At 39.2% G+C, this 14,627-nt stretch overlaps 2 protein-coding genes across 4 annotated transcripts in view; both read right to left on the reverse strand.

Moving 5' to 3' along the window:
- Positions 1 to 19: 19 nt before the first annotated feature.
- On the reverse strand, positions 20 to 7,270 carry LOC118273248 (pre-mRNA-splicing factor CWC22 homolog). Its single transcript, XM_035590116.2, has 5 exons — positions 6,063 to 7,270; positions 5,181 to 5,838; positions 4,758 to 4,896; positions 4,229 to 4,346; positions 20 to 3,061 (listed from the first exon to the last, which is right to left on the reverse strand). The coding sequence occupies exons 1-5, from the start codon at positions 7,099 to 7,101 to the stop codon at positions 915 to 917; spliced, it is 4,101 nt and encodes a 1,366-aa protein (XP_035446009.2). The 5' UTR covers positions 7,102 to 7,270; the 3' UTR covers positions 20 to 914.
- Positions 7,271 to 8,377: 1,107 nt separating this feature from the next.
- Positions 8,378 to 14,627, reverse strand: part of LOC118273070 (stathmin-4) — a 28,551-nt gene continuing 22,301 nt past the window's right edge. For 2 of the 3 annotated variants that reach the window (XM_035589836.2, XM_035589835.2), the window contains 6 exons: positions 13,867 to 14,033; positions 13,378 to 13,592; positions 12,902 to 13,019; positions 12,288 to 12,428; positions 11,316 to 11,456; positions 8,378 to 10,787 (listed from right to left, as the gene is read on the reverse strand). In XM_035589836.2, the coding sequence (XP_035445729.1) occupies positions 10,713 to 10,787; positions 11,316 to 11,456; positions 12,288 to 12,428; positions 12,902 to 13,019; positions 13,378 to 13,592; positions 13,867 to 14,033 (857 nt within the window). In that variant the 3' untranslated portion in view covers positions 8,378 to 10,712. The remainder of the gene's footprint in view (positions 10,788 to 11,315; positions 11,457 to 12,287; positions 12,429 to 12,901; positions 13,020 to 13,377; positions 13,593 to 13,866; positions 14,034 to 14,627) is intronic. The other variant, XM_035589837.2, reaches the window with a different exon arrangement.

Consider the following 14,627-nt stretch of genomic DNA (forward strand, 5'->3'; position numbering starts at 1 on the left):
ACAATAAAATTCCTTAAAATATATTTTAAAATATGTATTTATTTTGCTAAGATTATCAACAAATATGTATAACATTCATCAGTGCACTTTAGTTCTCATGGCGGCGACACAAGCCTACATTATTACAATAGGCATCAGCAGCATGCACTACTTGCCTACTTCAAATTCAGTCCAAACATATTTAACTTAGTCCCCGACACGTAACATGGCAAGATATTGTTCTCCAGAACGCACGAACCGATTTCCATGGTTTTGCATTTGTTGGAAAGGTCTGGGGTTCCGTGAGGTTTATAGCAAAAAAAAAAATTAGGAAAAAAGACATGGTGGCGAAACGGAGTTCGCCAGGTTTGCTAGTAACATATAAGAATAGAAAAGGAATTTGTATTGAAAGTAAAAATAATGAGAAAATACACAATGTGTGACTTAGATTGACCCCGACAAAAATCTTGCCATATTACGTGTTTCACATTAAACAAGGTGTAAACGGAACACTCCCGAAAAACGCTACAAAAATTTTTTAGTGTTTAAAATTTTTATCATTTTTGTTTCCGTGTTATTCATGCAACATCAGCGTTAAGCAGTTGATTACAACTATTATCACATAAAATAAAAATTCAATTCAGTATTTTTTGTAAAATAAAACTTATTTTTTACCATCTCATGTTTGAGGCATTTGGGAGCGTTCCGTTTGACACCCTGTATTTTACACATGACGAGAAACAAGACTAATGCCCGAATACTCAAACGCTACTCAATTTTAAGAAGCTCTCAAATGTAGTTCTGTCACTATCAATTCTTTATAAAATGACAGAGATAGCACGATATTTAAGTACAACTTAAAATTGAGTAGCGTTTGGGTATTCGGGCGTAAACATCGTACATTTCCACCGCTGCGCATACACAAGTATTTAACGCTAAGACCGCTTTTTAACGCGATTACTTTTCTGTGATTCAGCTTTAGACATGACGTCTAAAGTATCCCAGTACCTGTTGGAAACCTTCTTATCATTTTCATCGTCTGATGATGATGTTGAGGAGCTGGAGGATGATGAGGATGTTGACGAAGAATCAGAGGATGATGAGGACGAGGAATCTTCAGACTCACTCACTTGCTTTTTCTTTTTATCTTTTGATAGCTTCTTTTTACTTCTTTTCTCAGGTATCTCCTCTTCACTACTACTGTCTTCATGTCTTTTACTACCTTTATCTTTCTTCTTTATTTCTTTTTTCTTTGATCTATGTTCTACATTTTCATCTTTAATATTTTTAATTTTATCTTCAATTTGTTGGTCTCCATTTTGGTATCTTTGGCTGTTATCTTTTCTTTTAGTCCTAGATTCGTCTTCATCGCGATTGTCTTTTTGTCTATCGTTACGTTTATCCTTTTTTCGTGTATCTTCTCTAAGATTCGTTTCGTCTTGTTCTGCTAAATCTTTCTTTCTACTTCTTGACTCATCATCTCTATTTTGTTTGTCTTTTTTACTCTTTCTGGGAGCTTCATCCTCATCTCCACGCACTCTGTCATCGTAGTTTTTCTCCTCTCTTCGTGTTCTATCATTGCTATCATCTTTTCGTCCCTTATCATCATCTTTACGACTCCTCTCATTCTCTCTACGTCTGTCATCATCCTGATATCTTCTATCGTCCTCTCTACGTTCTCTTTCTTCGTCTAGACGTCCTCTATGTTCATCTCTTTCATCTCTACGACTTTTTTTCTCATTTCTTTGTTCCCTATCATATTTACGGCTAAAGTCGTCATTTGGTATTTCTTTGTCGACGTTTCTTTGTTCCCTATCTTCATTTCTTCGGCTCCTACCGTCATCGTTGCGTTGTCTATCATCATTCCTTCGTCCCCTATCATCGTCCCTACGTTCCCTATCGTCATCTCTAGGTTCTCTGTCATTATTCCTACGTTCTTCATTCCTTCGTCCCCTATCATCATCTCGTCCCCTATCATCATCTCGTCGCACCCTGTCATCATTTTTGCGTCCTCTATCGTCATTTCTTTGTCCCCTCTCATTATCTCTACGTTCTCTATCTTCATCTCTGAGGTTTTTACTATCATCTCTTCGGCCTTTTCCGTCATCTCTTGGTGCCCTATTATCATCATCTCTTCGTGCCCTATTGTCATCATCCCTTCGTGGCCTATTGTCATCTCTACGTGGTCTGTCGTCATCCCTACGTTCTCTACCATCATCTCTTCGTGCCTTAGCTTCATCTCTTTGTTGCCTGTCGTCATCTCTTTCTATCCTGTCATCATCTCGTCGCCCCTTATCATTATCTCTTCGGCCTCTATCGTCATCTCTCCGATTTCGTGATTCTCTTTCTTCTTCTCTGCGGTTTCTCTCTTCACCATCGTCCCTGCGATTTTTGGCCTCGTCCCTTTGTTGCCTGTCATTTTTGCGGTTTCTTTCTTCATTTTGTACCCTTTGATCTTCATCTCTGCGCTCTTTTCTATCATCCCTTTGTGTCCTATCATCATCCTTGCTTCTCTTATCAGCACCACGGTCTCTCTCTTCAATTTGACGTTCTCTATCATCTCTCCGGCTTCGTTTTTTCTCTTGTTGTGACCTCTCATCGTCTTTGCGATTTCTGTCATCGTCGCTACGATCCCTGTTGTCACCATTTTGTCTGTCATCGTCCCTACGACTTCGGCCTTCATCTCGTGGCCTTTCAGTGTTCCAGTACCGCTCGTGATTTGGTCTCCTATCATCCTCACTCTCGCTTCTATCCTCGTGACGCCTGCTGTCGCGATCATTTTGTTCATTCCCATCATACCTCCTTCTCTGATCTCTTCTATTATCTCCATTTCTACTATCCATTCTATCATCATTTCTCCTAGCGTCCCGGGGTCTCGTGAAGTTATCTCTATCTTGACGATTATTTCTATTTTCCATTCTCTTAGCATCTTTTCCGTAGGTGTCGTAAAAACCATCATGTCCCCACCTTTCAACAGGGGGTTCGGGTTCCGGTTCAGGCGTTTTAGGTGCTTTATCTTTGCCTTTATCCTTTTTAGACTTCTTTTCTTTCTTCTTTTTACTGGTTTTCTCTGACTCGGATTCTGAAAATTATTTTGTGAAATTAATAAAAATATCGTTATGCCTATCTCCCAATGAGGTAGGCAGAGTCAATAGAATTTCAAATGAATATTTAGTTTAAAATGGGATTATCTATTTTTTTTTTTTTTTTTTTTTTTTAGGGACAAGCCCGCCACAACCTCCCACACCGCTGCAACTCCTGTAAGCCAGGATCTACAGTAGATACAACCATGAAAACACCGGAACATTGAAGTCCGGCGCGTCCCAGGGACATGAATGACTGTCTTGGATCCCGCAACGAAATAAATCAGAAGATATTATTAGAGGAGAAGAAAAGAAAACGATAGTTTCCACTTCCCTCGGTGAATTTAATGCAGGAGACAGAATGACTTAAGCCTTAAGGCACAAAGAGACTCCACAACTGGGAGAAGCCCAGTCGCCAAGCACCACGGAAATTTGACTTAAAACTAAGTGGGTCCTATGTGTGAGCTGTTATACTTGCTTCCAATAATAGGTATGGCAAAAACGCCTAAACGCACGGAAATTCGTTCTAGACTCCACAAGGTCCGTATAATAGACAACACCTGATGAAACAATTAAATTATCTAACATAGTGTTACGCTCAGATTGCCAGAGACCACACTCCCAGAGTATGTGATGGGCGGATTGCTCATGTTGCAACTCCGCTGTCGAACATTGGCACCATGGTGAATCAACGAGTTTAAATGAGAACAATTTGCTTTTAAAGTTGCCATGGCCAGTAAGAAACTGGGCAACACAGTGATCCACCTCCAACCATGTCCTCTCCAGTCGCTCATGCACGGATGGAAAGAACTGGTAAAGGTGACGGCCCTTGGTGGAAGATTCCCATCTGCACTGCCATTCAATTAGAAGCTCATCCCAGACGTCCGTTAATGGCTTAAGCAGTCTAGCAATTTTGTTTCGATCACGTTGTGCTAGAAAGTTTGCGGAAAAGTTAGGTCTCGCATTGTAATACATAGCAGCACGTCGCTGCACCTCAAGATCGACTGGAAGTAGTCCCGCGAGCACAGGTAGGGCCTCTGTGCTAACCGTCCTATAAGCCTATAAGGGATTATCTATTTAGAAATTCTTTATAATAAAATCAATTTAAATCATAAGTGTGGAATTTACTCTGTTAATACATAGAAATATTATTTCAATAAACTCACCACTGGAACTGTCACTGGATGACGAGGAGTCGGAGCTACTGGAACTAGACGAGTCGGAACTGGAATCTGAGCTGGAGTCACTGCCCAGTGTTATATCTGGTATTGGTGCGGGCACATTCTGAAATTAAAGCAAAAAAAAAACTTTTAATTATCAGCTTGAAACCTTGTACGATTTAACCACCATTAGTACAACCACGATGTTAGTTTATTATGATGTTTTGTTTATTATGTTTAATTCAACACGCATTTTCTTTTTTATATACCACGACGGTGGCAAAACACCACGCGGCCGACCCGATCGTAAGTGACTGATGCCTATTAATGCTTGCAAGACTTGGCGCATTACATGCACCTCGCCGGCCCTAAAAAACCTATAGTCCTAAAATATAGTACTCTGGGGAAACCTCAGCAGTGGAGTTCATTCCCCTATCAGAGGGTTCATTCCTCCAGGAAATTCCTCTAAACTGATTTTCCTAATTTTTTAAAGGCTAGCCCATAACCCATAATCAAATTAGTGACATCTACAAACCTTAGGCAGTTGTTTCAAATGCTCTCTCAGCTCATCCGTCAAGCCACCGAGACCAATGGAAGTGAAGAAGTTGATGGAGAACCTCGTATTCTTGGGGTTATCACGAGGAAAGATACCTGAGAATGCAGTCTGCAGGGTCCTGGAAAAGAAAGAAAGATGCTCATTAAATGGGGTGCTTAATATCTGATATAAAACACAATCTATTTGTTAAGGTGAAAATAATATTAAGTTCTAAGTTACATAATTATTATGTGGACAATCCTTCACTACTTTTAAACTAGCTAAATAACTTAAGTTTCTGAACTTGACTGTAATTCGAAGTATAATGAAATCAATGTTATTCTAATAGATAGGTTTCCAAGTAGTGTCACATTGAATACAATAAGACATGATGACTTGTAATATAGACAATATTTAACTTACGGGTCCTTGAGGCGATCGTTCAGTTTCTTCAGTCCCATATACTCTGCCAATTCTTGGAACAAAATCTTGATATAAATACGACTAGAACTGGTTGTGTCCTCCTCATTTAGCTTCACACATTCCAATACCTCCCAACTGATTGAATCCGTAAACAATAAATGTGCAAAGAACTTGCTTACATTCCTTAGCCTATTTGTGTCCAATCTGTGGGCTGTTCCATAGGAATCTTTGAATATTTCCTCGAAAGGACCAATGTATATCCTATTTATGTTACAAAACCGTTGTGCTAGGAGTCCATAAAACTTCTCATAAGTCCTCTGCTCTGCACAGCAGTCCAGGAACATGTGACAGAGCTCCACTTCTTGGCCCGGCTTCAGTTGCATCTTCATCAGCTTATGGGCACACTCCTCGAAGTCTAAACTAGAGTTGATAGTCAGGTATATAGTCCTACGTAGAGCTACAAGGTTTGTTTCCGTGTTATCAATAATAGTGACTGGCTTTTGTCCCTCTTCATCTTCATCTTCCTCTGATTCCTCACTGCCACTCTCACCAGAACCATCCTCCTCTCCAGACTCAGCATCAGAGCCGAGAATCTCTTTGCTCAGTGTTTTATACTTTTGTTCATTTTCTTCATACTTGTCATCAAACTTGAAAACATCTGAAACATAAATAAATTAACCATATAAATAATCTGATGATGATGATGATTTCTATTCTTATCAATTGCTGTGCAACTTGATAGCAAATGATTACAATTGTAAGTGGCATAACTTAAAATGATTACATTTAAAATGCCACAAATAATACCACAACTGAAATTATTTAACACAATATGAAACTAGTAATGTTAAAAAGTTATGTAAAAGTAAACAAATAACTTACTCAGGATATCCTGTGGGTCTGTGGCTTCATCCAGCATCATGAGGTGAGTGAACTGCTCCTCCTCCGGCACCAGCTCCAACTCCTCAATAAGAGCCGGATGGTCTTTGAACCCATCCTTCCACACTTGGAACATGACTTCTATCATGTACTGTACCCTCTTATCCAGTTGGCCTTCATGAAGAATATTCCTTAACATTTCAAATATTGCATTCACACCCTTGGAAGACACTTCAGTCAGTTTCTGTCCACATTCCTTCAGGAAAGCAATGGCCACTTCAACTGAATCATCAGTAGGAGTCTCTACCAGTAAAGTTAGCAACTCTAATGCAAGTATCTCATGTGCTACTCTCTGGTTTACCAAGTGAGCTATGAATGAAGCTGAAGATATACAAATAGGTTTATCATTACGCTTGAAACCTCTTTTGAATTGGATCATCAACCTCTTTAGAAGCAACTCTCCGATGTTAGGGAAGCGGGAGTTGACGGCGGCAACGAGTGCAGCGTACACATTAGTGAATGTAGGAGAAGCAGCCTGTGCCTGTATCACAGACCGGCACAACAAACCTCTTCCTCGAACTATGTTCTCTTTCAATAACTCTTTTATGATAATACCAATATTGCCGACGTTGATTTTGTTGATGTGGCCGTGTATCGACTTTTTCAAAGCCTCCCAAGCTAACCTTTGATATGCTACTGATGATTTGTCTGTTATTTGAGCCTGCATCATCCTGAGACGTGCTGGAGGTATGTAAGCTCCACCTGTCCGTGTATTCAACATATCTGTTTCCTTGACGCGACGTTGTGGTATTTCTTTCTTTACTTCGGACTCCTGTTGTGTGTCAGACCGTTTTTCCTGTTTCACAGGCCCTTCTGGTGACACCGACCTGGAATGTCTTCGTTTTCTTCTGGAGTCCCTCTCACGGTGCTCAGCTGGTGACCTGGATCTCGATCGTGCCCTTTTTGACTTCTTTTCCCTCCGTCTGTCTTCATCATCACTGTTTCTGTCCTTCTTACGTTTACCATCCCTATCGGATTCCATTTTGTATGAATAAACTATTTGTATATACACTAAACTGGTTAACTACACTGTTCAATGTTTATAATCACTACTAGAGTTCCTTTACATCCAAGTAATATGGAAAAACTAAACTAATAACTGCGCGGCACCAACACACGATGCGCGGCCATTTTTATTTTGACATTACTAACTTTTTCGTAATGCTATTTACTTGTCATGGCTGGAACTCTTGGCTTTTGGGATAAAATGTTGCCATTTTTGTCATATTTTCCATTCGATTTACAGATCAGTCTCGGAATTTAAAAGTTATAGTTTAAACTTTAAATGAACACTGAAACCTATAAAATAAATATTAATTATATAATTATTTTACTACATCATATTTTTGCTTTTTTTTTATTCAACTTCTATACTGATTCGTACAAAATAGTATTCTTATTCTCACACAAGAATACAAAGAACACTATTAAAATAGTTTATTATAAAAAAAATCATACAAAGCTCTTTGAAGTCGAAGAAACCTCTATTTAGCAGATCTTTACTTTAGAAATAAAAATATTTTTACTACAATAAACCACACTTCTGCCTTGGTTGCAACTTTTGACCTTCGATCAACTATATATTATAGTTATAATATAACTATATCATCACTACATAGTATAAAACTTTATATGCTTGAATCTTAAACTACGTATCGGATTTAGATGCGGTTTTTTTAATAGATAGAGTGAAGAAGGTGAAGAAGGAAGTTTTTATACGTGTATAGTATATCACCATTGCACCCTACGAAGCTGGGGCGTGTCGCTAGTTACTTATATAACTATAACTTACAGTATGTATAGATTTTGATAAACTATGACAACAGTTATTTTAATGTTATTGAATCAAAGGTTGCACCCCAAAGTAAAAAGAGGAACAGCTATGAGTATCACGGAATACAGAAACTTTTTTTATTCCTTGATGACCAAAAAATAATCCACCTTGATCACAGTAAACCTATTATACTCTTTTGTGTAAATTATTTATCAATGGGATTAATCATTTTCAAAATGGAGCATTATTAGATAACACAACTTGTAGGGGTTGGCTGTATCTGTAATAGGTAGGTACAGGTTCACATTTATTTTCTAAGGTTTAGGATTGATACTTGGCTTAGTATGTTCGTGGGTCTATATGTATAACTAACGAAAACTTGGTCCTTTCACCCTATGAGTAAATAGCAGGTAATGTATGTTATATTAATATTTTATGGATTGGGAGATGAGAGGAGAACTAAGTGAGGAAAAACAAACACAAATTCATTAGTATTTATGACTTTATTTAATACGACAATGAAACTACAAAAGTTGCCTGCACTTCAAACAGCAATTTTCATATACCTCACAAACTGAAGCACATTAATATAATTAATCACATAAAATATAAAAATTAACGATAATAACACCATAATAAGAGATAGGAGAGTGACTAACATTACGCAAAAATTACGAAAAACAAAAATATAATCATCTGAAAGCTATATGTTGCATCGCTATACATGATTCGTCTCGATCGTGAGAATCTAAAAGGCTACACAATACCCAAGGCAAATTGGTCAGAGGTTTTCACTTCTTCACCGAGAAACAAGCTAGTAACTTACAACTAGTTCCCTTACTCATATCAGCGTTAGTAACATAGTAGAAGCAGGCAAGCAACTCGCCGCCGCCGCCGCGCTCCCCGCGCCAAGCAACGATACATCATCTCTTATATTATATACAATTATTATCATATCTTTGACGATAAAACAGACCGACGCTAAATGAATGGCAAAAATATACTATAAAATACAGGAATACTCTCACTACACAGTCGAGCGACAACCCGCGTCGTACACCTTCCCGTCCCGACGTCATGCGCAAGTACGGAGCGTCCGTGTCGATATAATTTGTGCCTAACCGAACGATACGATACATAATATCACTAGAGCAAAAACATCACAGAAGCGGTTTGTGTCCAACACACCATTACGTCCGCGGCCCGGCGCCCTCGCCATCTACAATTAAAAAAATATAAAACGCTATGAAGGCATTTTATACGTTACACTTTATTGATATTATCCGAGAGCCAATTACCGAATATACTGAGGCACTTCCGCTGGTTAACTATTCAACTAACGATCCAACTATTATGTTTATTGTACCGATTGAGATCATAAAAGGAAGTGAGACGACTTAATTTACGTTGTAGACTAGATGTTGTGGCGTCGCGCAGACTGGTCGGGCCCCGCCCGTGGCAGTCTGACACTCCAACGACCGGCTCGACGGAACAAACGCAGCCACAAACAACCCGCGACACGACAGTCTTCCTAACTCATCGACAACACAACTCAAAATAATGGTTACAGTGTTAATGGGCAGTTAATAGCGTTACGGCGATACAGTTAAAGAACATGATAAAACTTAAATTTAGATTATACCTCCCTAAAAATACTGTTGCGTATGATAAACATTAAAAATAATGATATAAGTCTATATCTAACGATTAGGGATACTTCTCGCTTCACCCTCGAGCTTCGTCCCGCCAGCTTGCTTACAAATCTCATCAATCGTTTAATTTGCCAAGGGTTCCGTACTAAAAACAGATAGCTAGCCTCTGCAAAACTAGAGAGTACATCAAATTAAAACGTAGTCATATAAAAATAATAGGCAAATATGCGGCTTTTTAGTTACAGAACCCTGAATGTGAGTGGCCAAGTTTTAGTATACCAAGACAGGTGTTAAATTGCAGTAAAATGGATAAAATGTTCAATTGGAATACTAAAAGTTGGTTCTAAGTGGGATCACGTCTAAGACATATTTAATTAGGAAAATTATTGGAAATAGGCCATAATTATTGTTATTTAAAGTGTACAGCAATGTTGCCATATTTTAGTGAAAATAATTTTTCATAACGTAATTTTAGAATCAAAGATGTCGTAAGCATGATCACGAGGGACATAATTTGGTGTCTCAAAGTAAGCGCGTCGGGGGGTGTAACACAAATATTGTGAGGATGCTGTAGTGTGTGCAATATTAGAGAAATATATTTTTTTTATAATTTTATCACAATATTTTTACATGTTACAACACCGACGCAGTATCGGCCTTCTAAATGGCGCTTCCACGTTATACACCGAAGTACAAATTTTGCTACTGGACCAGCCAAAAGACCTTAAATCTATGCCATGAATTACGAACATTCTCATCAAAAGACGCGCAGCACTGCAATCACAAATATTATCAGATGTTCCAACGAAGCCGCCTCGTCTGTTGGGAGAATGTTTAGTAATTTACGAAGTCTTTTCAATCATTAATTGGGCCACGACAAACCAGATATATTCATTCTATGGCTACCGCCAACGCAAACCTTAAGTTGTAACTGAACGACACCTAACTGAGATGTACACTACATAAATGCGAATGGAGCGCACAAACGCTCGCTAAGCGACCGTCTTAACGACTTGCGATTTCCGACAACGCTAAGAGATATTAGCACATGGCAACACTAAGGTAGTGTCGTCAGATGGCGCTGATAGTTGGGCATGTTTTGAGTTGTGGTATGAGTCTTTTGGCTCGTCACGTGGAGGTGTGGTGGTGGTGCAGGGCGGGGCGGGTCTAGCCGGACGTGGCGGCGCCCGCGCTCTCCACGCGCGCGCTCTTGTTCTGCCGGACCAGCTCCGCGCGCCGCTCCTGGGGACATCAGACACAATACATTGCTCGTTCATAGCTCTTATGATATACAGTTTGGACAAATTTACAACATTCTCTTGAAGTTAAAAGCTCAATTGAGTCTTATTATTTAGAACAGAAACTATTTAAACCACTCATGACCTAAAAATCTTACCATTTCTGCGAATCTATAAAATGTTGGGTTGGACTTAATTTAATTTGATCTATTTAATAGAAGGAGTAATTTGATATGATGAGAAGCAATAATTCGAAGGACGCTCCACTAGAGTGCCCTGATTGGCTGTGACAGTGCATGAATAAAATATGCAAGTCATACAAGTGGCTCTATGCTTTGATTTCAATATAGTTGACCCAATTTATGGACATTGTAACTTTACTTCGTTATATGCTTTGAGGCTTCTAATACATAAACTATCTTTCTCTAAATAAAGTTGATTAAAAATATGATTTCATTAAAATGCATGCAAAAAGGGTGAAGTCCTTAATTCGAGTGCAGCGCCCTCTATGCTAAACAAACTCGAAACCGACCTCCTTTTTGACGAAGTCCAGCTTTTTCTGCATTTCCTTCTCTCGGTTTTGTTCGGCGGCGGTCAGTTTGGTCTCGATGTCCTTAGTAATCTCCTCGACCTTGGCGGTAGCGGCAGAACGCACCTCGGCTAGCTTTTGGTTCTGCGTTTACGCATCGAACAAAAAAAAAATAAAAGTAAAAAACAACCATGCATAACACATGCCGTGACAATGAGAAATGAAAAACAAATAAGAAATGACAATGAAAAAGGCTGAAACGGTTTGATTTGGTTTTTCTTCTAAAATTTTGCGTGAAAGCCAATTTTGTCCCCGAGAAAATAATTTGAAAAGCAATTACCAATTTAGCAGGTACGTTGCATTTTTTGTACTAGGCACACCAATTACGGATTTTCTAGTATTGCCAGAACGAAAAATAATGATTTTTGTAAGCCCACCCAGCGAAAAGTGAAGAGTGTAACTTTGTTTACCTCACAATCCGCTTGAAACCAGTTCGAACCGCCGCAGCCGGCATACAAACAGAACACCTAAGACCTAAGGTCCACAACGACGTACAACACATATCCAAGAAGCTTACCATAGACTCACCAATCTTCTGATATAATTTAGATTTTTACGTTTCCTTTATCTTAAAACTTGACTAGTTCCTACATTTTTTGTACCGACACGACAGTCATCACAGAAACATTATGAAAGCACCATGAACTTACAATAGGCAGTCCTGCCAGACATTTTCAATACTTAAGAGTCAAAGTGACGAAAGAAAATAAATTTAAAGCCATTAATCCTACAATGTAATTGTCTTGTTTTCAAATGGAGTTAATAAATAAACTTTATTTCTATGCAATAAAGTAAAAAATTAAACGAAGTAATATTATTTTAATCTGTGTAACTAATATTAGGACTGCCTATTGAAAATTCTTGGTAAAAAGCTGCATAGGTCTGTCAGTTGGCCTGCTAGTCAGTTAAACTTACATGGTTGCGCAGTTTCTCTTTCTGTTCAGCTTCGAGCATGAGGCGGCGGTCGGCGGCCTGCTGCAGCTTCTCCTGAATGGCGCTCTCCAGTTGCTGGAAGCGCTCATGGTTGCCTGCGCGGACCTTGCGTACTTGCTCCTCCTGGGAACGAGAATAGCTTCATTTTTAGATATTCTCACCTTCAATTCAGTTTAGGCCTTAAGAAAACATTGATTTTCTTTTTCACCAAAACCTTGTTCGAGATGTTGATGAATAATTCAGTGAGACCAAAATTTGCTAAATGAATATGCCACTGAATATAAACAACTAGCTACTTCCGCGCGGTTTCACCCGCTCTGCTTATATCCTGTTGGTCGTAGCGTGATGTTTTATAGCCTATAACCTTCATCGATAAATGCACTATTCGACATAAAAATAATTATTCAATTCGAACCAATAGTTCCGGAGATTAGCACGTTTAAACAAACTCTTCAGTTTTATAATAAGTATAGATATAACAATGAATATAACACTAAAACTCAAATCTGATTGCGATAGAGAACATCTGATACCCTGTGTTCTATTTGTTTCTCGTGGACCATCCATCTCTGTATTTACATCCTGATGTGACTTACATGTTCACGAAGACGTTCGAGCATCTTCTTGATGTTCTCATCGCGTTTATCGGCGGCGGTGTTCATTTTCTCCTCAATCGCCTTGTAAACCTCCATTGTTTGCTGTTCCAGGGTCAGCCTGCGGGATTGTGAATAATATGTGTTAGAATTAGACATTTCAACAGACAATGATATATCAAACACGAGTGACTACTAAAAGAAGAATCGCGTTAATAATTGCAATATTAAAAATCCAATTATGAAAAACAGGATCGGATAAGGAACCTTTCTATATAGAATTTGCTCAAATTGAGCTCAGTGGGTTGCTGTTTGAGAAGGGGTTCTATATCCACCAGCGAACGGAAAGGGGCTGAGACTACAAGTCCTATCGTCAACATCATCATCATATCAACCACAAGACTCTCACTGCTGAACAAAGACCTTCCCAAGTCTTTCAGATCAGCCGGTTGGAAGCATCCTAAAAGTATGAGCATTACCTAGTCTTCTCAACACCCTCGAGATGGTCCTTGAGGCGCGCGCGCAGTTCGTTGATGTATGCTTCGCGTTTCTCCTCGTGTGTCTCCATCTTGGCGTCCAGAGCCTCCTTAGTGTTCACAATAAAGTTATTCGTTTGTTCGCTGCGGATACGGGATGCTTCCTCTATCTTCTGCATCTTCTGTGCAATCGCCGCCATCTTGCTGGCTTCCAAGCTCTGCGGATGGTTGTAAAATCATATTATAGGTTGGTGGAAACATTATAAAGTAAACCAAACAATTTCTTCATATTTATTTCAATCTAGAGAATTTTTGGAGTGATGAAAAATTTTGAAAGACCCGATTTTGATGAGTAGACCTATTCTGGCAATTAAAACTAGGTCTTCTGTTTAACGCTGACTGCGGGAGCAGTAACGATGTGAAGAACGTAGATTATAAAGTACATAGATGATAATATAAAGGTCTGCTGTGTGATAATCATGTTCCACTTACACGTCTCCTCTCCTCAGCAGCCTTCAACTTCTCCTGAATCTCCTCGACAGAGGGCGTCTTCTCAGGTGAGTCGGCGCGGCGGGGGACTGGCACACCCACTGGCTCGGCCAGGATCACTTCGTACGCGAGACCGCCCTTCGACATCTCTTGGCAGCGGATCTCAGTAGCTGAGGACAACAGATCGAATTAAAATGGAGAACAGACTAGATCTTTGTATTCGCAAGACACCACTGCGTCTTACGACTAAGCACTTTTTTAATCACATTTGGCAGCAGGCAATGGATCGCTTATGCTTAGATACGAGGGCCCAGGATAATCTTGTAGAAAATAGCAGTAGATATTTAAGTTTATGCCTAATAGTCAATGGTAAACGGCTGTTTGAAAACTATAAAGTGGTACAAGGGAAGTGACGTAAGTCAGACGATATTTTGTAAATAAATGATAGTTTATTGAGCGACGTAACTGAGTATTCTTCAGTTCCTGTAAGTGAAGCACTAACATACCGACTTACGCATGTCAATATTTGTATACGTATTAACTATTTTACGCATCGTAACGTTGTCGTTCACGTGTTGCATTGAAATTGATTTAGGTAATGTCTTTTGATAATTGTAAGCTGTATTATGGCATAGAGAGCAAAAAAGAAGACGAAGCGCATGATGGTTAGCGATCAACGGAACTTCGAGGTATCACAAGTGCCTTGCCTCCGGCCTAGTAAAAAGGAGTACGGTCCTTTCTTAAAGGTATAATCCCTACAGATG

This window comes from Spodoptera frugiperda, chromosome 1 (assembly GCF_023101765.2).
Source record: "Spodoptera frugiperda isolate SF20-4 chromosome 1, AGI-APGP_CSIRO_Sfru_2.0, whole genome shotgun sequence".
Taxonomy (NCBI): domain Eukaryota; kingdom Metazoa; phylum Arthropoda; class Insecta; order Lepidoptera; family Noctuidae; genus Spodoptera; species Spodoptera frugiperda.